Below are 12,626 nucleotides of genomic sequence, written 5' to 3' on the forward strand. Positions count from 1 at the left end.
GCATATGACTTTAACATAAACTACATGTCATGTTTCAACGTATCCGTAAAATCATTCAGTACCAATCGTCTGAAGCAAGTAGTTTTGATTTATTTTGAGTTGAATTCCAATAATTTATCGTCGAAAAGCAAACCAGTTTCAAGTGAGTGGACTCATATTTCTTACTGTGGTCTCATGTTAAAATTGAAAATTGAATAGATTCATTGCATTGCTAAACTTAAAACGTGAACAAGTTCTGTTCATATTACGGAGGTAGGAAAGGGACATAAGTCTTAAAATAAGTGATATTTTTGTATTATTCAATTTCACCAAAGCCTTTCAAAACTTCTTTTGAAACAGATTGAAATCAGTCCAAGTAACGTTGATGCTTACATGAGATTGATGTTAAATGGTTAATACAATCGTTTGAATGATTTGTAAGATTTATTTTCATTACCATTGTTCTACCTCCTCAAATGTGTCTATACTTTCAAATTGACTAAACAGAGTTCCAGTAGAATCTGGTATATATGTCTTTTGTTTAGATTTTTTAAAGAGCAAAGATTATTCTGGAGAATTGACACTCATATTCAATGACTTACCTGGATTTGATTATAACGTATTAAGCAAGAAGGTCAGGGGTAAGATTTCCGTAATTTAACGACCAACATTTATGGAAACTATAGTTATCAAGTTGGACAGTTCACGAACCTTTCAAGTGCTCTTAAAGATATCCGTTGTGCCTTTTTCTAGGTGTCAGATGATTTATATCTTCGTTTACTTATTTTATACATCTCAAGAATTCGAGTATGTTTTGTACTGTCGTTTTTTCAAATTTAACTTTGAAACACCCCCCCCCCAAAAAAAAACAAAACAAAAACAAAAACAAAAAGAATCCCCAATTAACTTTGAATTAACATATATTTAATTATCAGTATATGCAATCTGATTAAACATCTGGAGACATTTATGAAAGAAGAATGAATTCTTCGACATTTACAAAAATAAATCAATTATGTAAATTTTTCCTTTAGCATTAAAAGATGAAGGAATGACTGTACACATATTGATGAATCCGTGTGATATGTTCGAAAGATGTCTCCCAAAAGATTTTCTGGACTTAGGCACTAGTACATATGCAATACTAAATTTAACAAAGTAAGAATAATTAGATAGGGCTTAGAAACTTCGTATTTGTTTGAGGACAAAAATGGTAAAGTTATTTGCATCAATGACCAACCCACCTCAATTCTCTTGATAGCCAATTTAGGTAAAATCGCGCATTTAAGGTATTGGGGAAAAGGTGACATGTAAAACCCTCATGTAAACAACTTTGAAAATGAAAAATAAATATTGTCTGACAAAAGTAACTAGTTTTACAAAGACAAAAATCCGTAAAGTTGTATGTTTTATAGTTTTATCAATCAAATACGGCTTCTGCCAAAATTTGGAAGACACTATGAGGAATGCAGTTAGTTTGAGGAAAAAAACAAAAAAAAAACAAAAACGGCGAAAGACATTTTATTAAACTTAAATTCATCTTTACAGGGGAAGAATAGAAAACGGGATAGGATGGCATACTGCAACTGAGACAGAAAGGCAGTGGATGAAAGACCAGGCTGCAAGTGACTGGAGACATTTTCTAACCCAAAGATATGAAGAAATGAAAATCGGTATCAGTTTCATTATTGTAATAACATGTAAACCTGTAAACCGTTTCGACTGACGTATCATTTATAATAAGATATTGCTAACAGCAATTGATACCAATTATAAACGATAACGATGAAACGGGTTCGTACGTACTTAAAGAATAGTTTTCTCTAAAATAAAGAAGCTAGGTTATGCCCTTAAAACAGGGAGGATGGATACTCCCCAGAGCCTGTTCATATTTTTTTTATCTAACTCATACTGCAAGTTGAAGTACCCTTTCAACAAAAGACAACAAATTGTACAAAACTGTTCGAAAAATTGATATATAATATCCAACAAAAGCGCAAAGAACCCCACACACATGCCATGTCATAGATGATAAAATGAATACGTAATTAAAATTAAGTTTGAAATAATCCTGAAATCAGGAAAGGAAATATAGGTTCTTGAATAACGTTTTATCAGCCATATATTTGTACATATACATATGCCAAAGGATCGTTATATTCGAGAGCGATATATACCTGAGGGCTCATAAAAAGCAATACAAATGGGGATGAGTTATGCTCTTAATATATACTTTCGAAAAATTGCGAGAATGCACAATTCTGATGTTATTTTCTAACGTGTTATTATTTAACAGTCATTAGTGGTTTCTCTAACTTTTTAGTACAGAACGCTGCTTACTGAAAGAATACGTTAATTTATTCAAACGTTAACTATGATTCACATTGATTGACAAATGACTTATATCAGAACAAATACAAGAGATGCATGAAAAACAACGATGATTTTTGTGAAAAATCAAATGAAAATTCATTTTTAATTACTTTTAAAATATTGAAGTATCTTTTTTTTATTTTCCCCGTTCCGTATAATTTATGCTTACTTATACACATTATATATCCATGTTACTAGGATCTCTCGAAGCCCATTTTCTTTCCTTAATTAAGCAAGGAATTGAAAAAAAAAAACATTTTCAAACGATAAGTTCTAATGTCCTTTGTTTTCATTTACCATAATTTTGTTCATTTCAAAATTATTATTTTTAGGTGGATATCTTGTCATCAGATCTGTTAAACAATGTCCGGCTTACACAAAAGCTTTAGAGTACACATTTATTGATATCTATAAGCTTGGGTTAATTACCAAGGTAAGAATGAAAAACATAGATATAGTCTTATTTAAATAAAAAGAAACAATGAAGTTTGTCATTTTGAGCCTACCAATGCCTGCATCAATGTTTTAGTTGAGTTTGTTTTGCTTGTTTACACTGTTTCTTTGTACTTGTTTTTTCTTACTTTCTTAATATGTGTATTTTATTCCCTGTCTTTTGTTAAAAATATATTCAATAAACCGACAAATGTAGACAGTCTTTGTTCCCGATTTCTGTCATTAACTTCTCGCGCAGATTTAGATGCGCGAAAAAATCATATAACGAAAACATTCACTGCAGCTCAATGTTCTTGTAACAGTTCTTTGAAAACAGATAGAAATTCGTGATTCACATTTCATTGTACTTGATTGAAACTTTAGCATTTTCTTCCGACGCACTCGGTATAGTTTCGCTTTTTACCCTTTGACGTTAAGGGCGCTCTTCGTTGGATACGCAAGTCACCTGATGGAAATTCTTTTTTTTTCCGATGGGCCAAATACTAATAACTGACTGGCGTTCCAAAAAACTGTATCGAAACCATGCACTAATTTTTTTTACTGAAATGTAGAAACTTATAAGTAAAAAGAACAAAATTTTACTGCGTCGGCTATCTTTTTTTAAAATAGTACTTTTCTCAATATGAGCTAATTTGTAATAAGCCTTCAGAAAGGTTGACCTTCTATGACCAACACAGTTGGTTTATTTAGTATTAATGAACTTAGCACCATGGCGTCTTTAATCTGCATGCACTCTGCGATTCAAATAACCCAAAATTTTGTAACTTTTTGATTTAAGATCTAAACTTAATGTTAACTTGGACTGGACTGGATGAAAGATCAATCTATTAAAACTGACTTCAATTTTTTACCAGTTATGCTTGCACGACTATATTTTGAAGGTTTAAAACATCGCTTATCAAGTTAAACTGATCCAAAATATGAAATAGGATTTTGTCTAATCCTTTAAAAACCCGTTTTTATTGTATTTTTAAAACAATATTTTACGTTGCTAAAACAAAGTTCTTATTTTTTTTCCTTTACAAAAGCAGTGATGCACAAGAAGGGTGTTGAAGTCGGAAGGTCTAATTACGGAAATCAAAACACCAAATTACCAACCAAGTTTGTTTGATTCTTTGTTTATATGATTGTTTTTAAGTGAAAAACTGAAATATATTATAAGTACCGATCGCGATAAATGCCAAATTTGAACGAATGTACGGAATTTGGTCCGGCCCGAATAATTTGGATATTCACGGAATCTATTTGTATAATTTTATTTTAATAATATGTTGTTTGTTACAAGTTCGTGATCGATGGAATGACAATTGTGAAGTGATGTTTTCGCAGGGGAAGTGTGGAAGGGAGTTTTTACTTCACACAGTGAATTATCGAAATTTATTACAAGGGACCATTCGATAAATCGTTGCGATCTATATTATAATATGGTTTATTACTAGGAAGAACTACGAAATATCAACTTCATGCAGTATGAGAGAAGCGAAGATGAAATTCGAGCACCGTTTGAAGATACAACGTTCAGTCTTCAACTTAAACTTGTTGATGTCAATCATTCTGAAATATCGGGTGATATAGGTTATGGTGAGTAAAAGTAATCAAGGGAACCAAGGCCATAGCGGCAATCAAAAGAATGTAATCCATTGACAAAGACCAGACATGAAAACAGACATGCACAACAAGGAACATAAAGTAACTAAAATCATACATACAAAGTAACAAAAGCAAATGAGCAACTCGGACTCCACTTAAAACTGGGAGCATGGACCAGATGTACAGGTAGAGTAAGCGTCTTCTGCCTTTCTAGAAGCACCCGCAGAGTTGCTCATAAAAAGTCAAGTCCGAGGTGGACAAACGAGGAAAGGAAAATAATGACCCATCGAATAAATCAGTTTTCATGTGGCCGATGGATACACCATAATGATCCACGAGTTCATGATGACGACCATAAAACATCTGTAGTGATGAATTCAATCTTATGGCAACAAAACCCTGTTCCAGAAGCCTATTTGTTGGAGTTCTAGCGCGATACAAAAAGTCTGCGTAGTTTCGGCAAGCTCTGGCATAACGTATGAGTTGTGATATGAACTAGTACGTGGGCTGAGATAACACTCCACCCCCACCCCATTCATCAACCAAAAATTGATTTTCAGGTACCCTAATACCTCCTATTTAACAATATTTTTGTTGCCAAAAAATTACCTGAAGCATTTTTGTATTTTTTGGCTACTTTTATACCTAGTAAAGGCAAAAATCCTTGTTTTGAGTATTTTGATTCTACGAACTTCGTCTTTAAAAAGAAGTAAACTTACATATGAATGTATCAACATGTAGCCTAATGTCTCAGCCTTATAATGGTACCAATACCGTTGCGGTAACACGTAGGGTTTTGGGTAAAAGGAATAAAATGTACCCCTACCCCGCCGACAAATTGCTTAAATTGACATATATTTTTCAATGTCAAAACCCCTATAGCATTTATGCTTCAGTACAAAAATGGTTTATTTGGTATTTTCTGTTTAGTATTATCACAATTTATACTTCTTGGGTTCTTTCGATAAATTTTGCGAATTTTCGTAGTCAGAATTTACACACAAATGCAAACAAAGGGATGTTCTAATTTTATTCACTTTACCCCTAAACTCTGATTGTTACCGCAACTGTTTTGGCATCATTGAAAAGCTGACACATTTGGCTACATGATAATATCTAAATATATTTAGTTTGTTCATTCATGCTATCCCAGGAAGACTTAGACGGTCAAGCAATTGATTTATAATGGGAGGTATAAAGGTACCTAAAACATCACCATGAAGTTGATGAGTGGGGGCTGCACGGTGGACCCTCCCAGACCATGGGCTGAACATTCCATATGCAGGTGCTGAAGGGATGTTGTCATAGAAGAAAGGAAATTATGAATAAAAAGTCATCACGTTTGTCGTAAAATTTGGTCAATAGTTTTCCTTTACCATCAATTTCTAAGTAAAGGTCAAGATATGAGGCTGACTTCACGGTGTCTGTGGTATCCTTTATCTCAAGTTCTTGCGATGTATAAAATCCCTGAAATTAGGATTGTTTGAAGATAATACGTCATCTATACATCGGAAACTGAGATTGAAGTATCTAACGATATTTTTTCTTTCGGGTCAGTTCAGCTATAAAATCAGCCTCATCAAAGTGATGGAATACGTCAGCAATTAAAGGAGCACAATTTGTTCCCATTGGAATGTCGACCGTTTATTGAAAAAAAAACGGCCACTACACTGGACAAATGTGTTGTCGATTAAAAATTCCAGCATTTTGTAAACATCTTACTCTGTATATTTGGAAAATTATTTGGAATGATTTTTTACAAAGTATGAGGAATCATCTACATACGTAGACATACCAATCACTTCCGAAACTAGTACATGAAACACCTATAACGTTTTATGCTGTATGGTCTGTAAGTCCCATAGTTAGTTGATTTTCCTTACCATAATTTCCGATGTAGAACGTATTGAAATCCAAAGACCGACCTGCATTGGATCATTTACTTCCAGGTTCTCCAAACGCAACATTACAAAACAAAATCTACTGTTTATTGTTTTTTTAAACATTTTTATCGGATAGAAATAGATATTTGCCATTTTTCATTGACATTTTACAAAGAGAGGTGTTTTCTTTAATATAGCGCTCAAAGTTCTGTAACAAAATTACATTCTTTTACATATTAGACCAGGATTTATTCTCGTTAACAACGTTTTGAGACTTATACACCTTACTTTCATGAGAAATGAATATTGAAAAAAAACATTGACTTCTTAAACCGGAAAACATTTATTTTAAATAGATTGTATCTTGTATGGCCTGACACGTTTTTATGTATTGTGTATTGGGTGTGTTTTAGTTTTTTTTAAATCATACTTTTCATCCAAAATTGGTTCAAAATGCTAGTTAATTTGCTCTTCATTTGAAATTACGTTTATTATTTTGCATTGTTCCTCCTCAGTTACAATGTAGCTGATTTATGGATTATCAGATTATAACAAATAAACGAAATAATTCAACAGCCCAAAATGGTTGTTGGAAATAATATTGATAAATTACTGTGCTACAGGTTGATTTTCTATTAAATGTAACGTTTTTCCGAAGAACATTGATCTCTTAGATTTCTTCTTTTTTTTGTGATAGAAATGTATTTTTGTTAATTTGCTTTTTTAACTAATACCTACGCCAGCCCTTACCTCTCGGGTGCTCTACTCGTGTCTCAGGCACACTTTTGTAATAGCCATGCATGTAAAAGATCATAAATCTCAATTAGAGACTCATCTAAAACCTATATTTTTTTTATTTCTCCTTCACAATGCAATTGATAAAATATTATATGTAACTTTCTGGTTAAAAAAAAATAGTATTGGGTTATTGTTCTCTAGATATTTTTATCGATACAAATCAATTTAAGTTACAACAAATGTTCCTATTATTTTTTTTTTACTATTATCATACTTCCGCATTTATTTTCTATTTGACTTTGATTATTCTGTTTACCCGGTCAACAGTTTTCCTTTTTTCATTGATGGGGCAGTATTACCTTTATCATAATTCGCGTATTTCTCTTTCCGATTCTCATTAGCTAACGAATGTTCAAATGTTCTGGGGGTTAATCCTTTAACAACGTTTAAGTTCGATCAAGCGTGACAAGACAACAATGAACGGTCATATTTCGCATTTTCCCTATATATTATAAAGACAACATTATGGTTCATTATATGAACAATTACTGGATGTTCAATTATGAAATATTAAATTTAGAATATATTATAAATGTATTGCTTCTCGATACAAACTATTCCTCTCAGCGTTGTCTCATGGATCATTAGTTTATTCTTCCCGTCTTGATAATTCAACATCTTTTCAGAAGAAATCATTTTGCCTTATCTGACATGGTTGACACAATTGCTGATGTCGGGATTATCGACAGAACGAGATCACCAGGATAAAGAAAAAGCTGTGAATGAATATCGTCGCATCTTTGAAGACCGTTGTAGACAAATACATTCAAACACGATTTGTGTACTCGAAGCTGTTATTCAGAAAGAGAAATGACACATATAGTGCTAGAACTGTTAAAGGAAAGCAGGTAGACCTAGCCTAATGGGCATAACTTCTACAAGTCATTGGTTCGTTTGTGTAAATCAATTTACATTAATTCCATGTAAAAGTATAAATATAATTTACATTGATTTCATTTTATTTCAAGTAAATGTTTGAAAAGCTTTGATGAAATTGAATATGATACAAACATATCACTGATTTCGATAGTTATCTCCGTTATCCTTGTTTTGCCTACTTTTCCTTACTATGTTTCTTTACTTTTTTCGTTTGTATATGGAATCAGTGAGATACATGCTAATTAAGATTGTACAGTTTGATGTGTTAATCGGCGTTGTTTTGGTGTATATATTTTGGGAATGAGGTTTAATTGTATGTCAAACAGTTTAACCCTTTTAGAAAATTACCATACATTTACGTAATCAATATCTTTACATGTAATGTACGCACATACATCAATGAATCGAACCAGGATTGTATCTCTTCTACCGCTAAAATTGACAATTGAGAGTAGAGTATGTCAATTAACTATAATTCCCTATAAGTTGTAATCCATTCTTTCAAAGATTAATTGCCCTGATTATCTTTAATGCAGGTAGTTTTCATGATATTTCCATTCTTAAATATGACCTAAACTAACTTTCACTAATTGTCACTTTATGGTGTATGTCTAGGTGTATCAACGAGAGAATTGGGTGTTTTATTAATTGATTTGTATGATGTATTTGTTTGATGTTTTAATTATTTTTGACCTTATATCACAGGGGATGGTTAATACTTAATAAAACTATTTAAACCACACCACAGTTATTGTATGCACAGTCAATAGTCAAGAGTTGTTGGTCATTAGTATGTCGTTGTATCATGATGCATTTGCATTACATTTTTATTTGATTTTGAATAATTGTAATCGTTCTGTTGCCATGATTAATTACGTTTTGTCGGGGTCTTCCAGGGCAGTGCGAATTTTAAAGTTAATCAGTATTTACATGTATAGGTGTGGATTTTTCATTAAAAAAAAACAGTGGTAACTGCCATATGCTTGCGATAATCGATATTAGAATCCCGTTTCTAAATGGTACCTTGTTTTAGCATTTTTATACTATCTATTAATTGAATGTTGTTGTGAGATTTACGCGTTAGTTTCTCGCTAAATATTAATTAACCGATAAAATATTTGAGTATTAGGATTTCTTTTGACTTGATACACTAAATAGCATAGTACTTAATAAGCACATAGAGCTAGATCTTAAATGTATAGACATTCGCCTAAATTTCGTCATACAATAAGTAATCAAGGGAACCAGAACTCCAGCGAAAACCAAAAGAATAAAATCCGGAGACAAAGACCAGACATGGGAAACTGACAAACATATCAAAAAACATAAAGTAACCAAAACAATTCACAAAAAGCAACAAAAGTAAATAAGCAACTTGCGCGATCGAACTCCACTAAAAAAACTTGGAGAATCGACCAGGTGCACCGGTAGGGTAAAGGTTAACGTGACTTGTTCATTTAAAAAAAATCTTCTGTCGATAGAAAAGATAAAACGCTTCTTTCTATGCTAAACTCGGAACTGCCCGATTAATACTTTTTTAAATTTCTGGAATATCCATGTCCATGTCTGGCTCAAACTGGTAAAATATCCTAATAAAAAAAATGCAAAAAAATTATAAATTGCATGAAGTATACTTCTGGAAAAGGAAACTTAGTCCTTTTTTTTCGGGATATACTGTAAGACTATAGACTTTGCAGTCTCTCAGAAAATTATTAAATATTTTTAAAAAATCTTTCAAAATTCGGGAATAAGTAAATTTTCAATGTGGCATATTCCAATTTTCAAATGACAATTGATTCAACTAATTTCCAAGAACTTCGGAAGGCCTGTTTGCAGCAGTTTGTTCGAGAGAAAACGAAAGAGTAACGCTGCTTGGAGATTGGTACAATGAGCTCATGTTTCGTTTTATGTTCCTTTTTTTTTTTCTTTTTTACTTTTTGCAGTTAATGCAATTTTGCATGTTTTTTCATAACCTGTTTCTCATTTTGATGCAAAAGTATGTGACAAAATAAGACATATTTTAGTAAGAATTTTTTTTACTGCAATTTTAACTGATTTCTTTACCTGGCCCCAGCGCAATAAAACTTGAAAAAGTTACTTAAGTCAGCAAAAATTTCAAACTGTTTGTGACGTCTTCAATTTCAAAGACTTTGATTGGCGTTACTATTGAAGTAAATATTTTTTTCAGACTTAAGTATTTCGGCAGGCACGAAACAATGCATCAGGGTTGCAAAATCGCATACTCATTCCCTTTTAACTATGGCTTTTGTGGAAACTACTATTAACATTTAACTGACATAAGACTTTAGACCAGTTTAAACCTACAAAACGGTTTGTCCACATCGTATGCAATATCATTCACAATTCTTTCCATGCGGGGTTAAGAACTGCGGGATTCCCCTTTTTTGATTTGGTCAAGAAAAGACAACAATCAGACGGAGTAGTAGTATAGCGTACTTAGGTAAAGCATAGTGCTATATAAGCATTAGACATATACCTAGTTATTTTTTTGTCATGTATAATAATTATTGTCACATTAAATGTGAGATTAAGGTGCTTGAATGAAAAAAATCGTGGAGACATCAATATCTAAAACAAATGTGCCAACTTGTCCTTTTTACAACATTTATACGCTAATTATAATTATATATTTGGTTCAAGTTGAGAATATTTTGTCAGTGGTAAGGGTGACACTTTTATTCCTTAATGAACATGAAATATCGTTAGTCCAAAGATTTATTACTTGGTCTCAAACAAAAGACGCCAAATAAAGGCACTGTATCTTAGAAAAGCTTGTTTGAATCACAATATTAACAAAATAATCAAAACGGGTGAAATCTGAAGTTCTGAAAATGTCAATTAAATGATCAAACGCATTGGATACATCAGAATAGGCATCATAAATGCCAGAAAATTAAGTTTTATTGTATTGGAATGCTCTGAATGCGTACTTTCTTACATATTGAGACCTGATTTTACAGGGGAGGTCTTTTTTTATTCCATATGAAAATTCCTACATTAAAATATGTTTATTTGTTTGTTTTTGTTATTGTTTTTTTATTATTATTTTTTTTTTTTTTTTGGTTTCATGATTTAGCAAATCTCAGATAAATTACTACAACGGTAACACCTATGACAATTGTTAGAAACACCCCCGACAATCTTAGTAGTTAAACCTCTTCATTATTAGAAAAAACGTATTTTATTTTAGTTATTTTTCATTTGGTTTAGAAGAAAGGTCATCATTGAAGCTAAATGGGCCAAACGTATGCAGATGCGTCCATCGTGTTACCAAGGTGAATGATTGTTCTAAAATGATGTGTGATGATCTTATTTTAATACAATATGACTGTATCTTTTCATAAGTGTATTACCAAACAGATTTGTTCCGGATATCTTGGGATACAAATTTCGAACATCTCTGTCCAGTCTCTCGGCAAAAACACTACCGAAGTGTCAGCAGTTGGAATATTCAAATACGTCAATTATTTTGTTTAATGGCCTAAATCCGAATACATGAAACGAAGACGTTCTACATACTCAGTGAAGCGATATTGAATCAAAAAGAGTACACATAAAAACTAAAGATAAGGAAACAAGACGTCATGTAGTAGTGTCGAATTTTACCCATATATTATATGTGTATTTACTTTGTATTGTAAAATTCTTATATTGTTGTATTTAATATATTAATAAAATAAAGCATTAGTAAAGCCTTATTTGAAATAGACTATATTAAAAGTACACGTAATTATTAATCTTTGGTTTTAATTGGTTATTGGAAATTCCGTCATGATTTGGCGCAGTTTTTGGTTTTGAGTTGAGAGTAGTGCTCGGGGTCGATGTGATTGATACAAATTGTATTCTACAATTCTTGCCAGTTTTTATTTTCATGAACTGATGAACAGTTAATACCCATTACAGACATAATGACTCTGTAAGTTATTTTCTCTTCTTTTAATACTCTAATTGTATGATTAACGGAATAAGGGACATTTTCTTTCTACGCAGAATTCTATTTGCACGATCTTCGAATGTTATGAGTGATGCATGTAAGAGCATTTCATGTTTTACATATTATCGCTATATTTTTATAACGCATTCATGTATTTTCTGATCCTGTTGATCCTGTAATTGTGAAGGACGAAATGTGCACATTTGAGGTGCAAATAATGTACAAGGTAGTTGTTTTTTACATAGTGTATTTGCTTGAGTAATCGATGTGAATCATAAATATATCGTTGAATCGACACAGATATTGATTATAATACATGTATAGATGATTATTGATTTCACTAGAACAAGTATTGATCTATTGTGTATTGATTTCAGATTTCACGGGAACAAGTATTGATCTATTGTGTATTGGTTTCAGATTTCACTGGAACAAGTATTGATCTATTGTGTATTGATTTCAGATTTCACGGGAACAAGTATTGATCTATTGTGTATTGGTTTCAGATTTCACGGGAATAAGTATTGATCTATTGTGTATTGATTTCAGATTTGCTGAGATCTTTTAACTAAACTGAGTGTCTGGTTCACTCGAGCATAAAATAGCTCATTCTACAAATGTTAAGCGTTAGCTATTTGTATTTATGTTTTTAACTGTTCGGGAAATATCTAACATAACTTCCCTTGAATGTGAATTCCAATTCTGACGTCATTTGT

The 12,626-nt window shown here is 32.0% G+C and overlaps 1 protein-coding gene across 5 annotated transcripts in view; it reads left to right on the plus strand.

Moving 5' to 3' along the window:
• LOC148603893 (uncharacterized) overlaps window positions 1-8,697 on the plus strand; it is a 38,478-nt gene extending 29,781 nt beyond the window's left edge. For 4 of the 5 annotated variants that reach the window (XM_088551560.1, XM_088551563.1, XM_088551559.1 and 1 more), the window contains 6 exons: window positions 525-620; window positions 1,014-1,137; window positions 1,528-1,652; window positions 2,685-2,785; window positions 4,245-4,386; window positions 7,703-8,697. In XM_088551560.1, coding sequence (XP_088407686.1) covers window positions 525-620; window positions 1,014-1,137; window positions 1,528-1,652; window positions 2,685-2,785; window positions 4,245-4,386; window positions 7,703-7,890 — 776 coding nt within the window. In that variant the 3' untranslated portion in view covers window positions 7,891-8,697. The remainder of the gene's footprint in view (window positions 1-524; window positions 621-1,013; window positions 1,138-1,527; window positions 1,653-2,684; window positions 2,786-4,244; window positions 4,387-7,702) is intronic. The other variant, XM_088551562.1, reaches the window with a different exon arrangement.
• Window positions 8,698-12,626: the final 3,929 nt, after the last annotated feature.

Source organism: Perna viridis, chromosome 11 (genome assembly GCF_037379345.1).
Source record: "Perna viridis isolate PV_CMFRI_1.1 ecotype Kerala chromosome 11, ASM3737934v1, whole genome shotgun sequence".
Classification (NCBI taxonomy): Eukaryota; Metazoa; Mollusca; class Bivalvia; order Mytilida; family Mytilidae; genus Perna; species Perna viridis.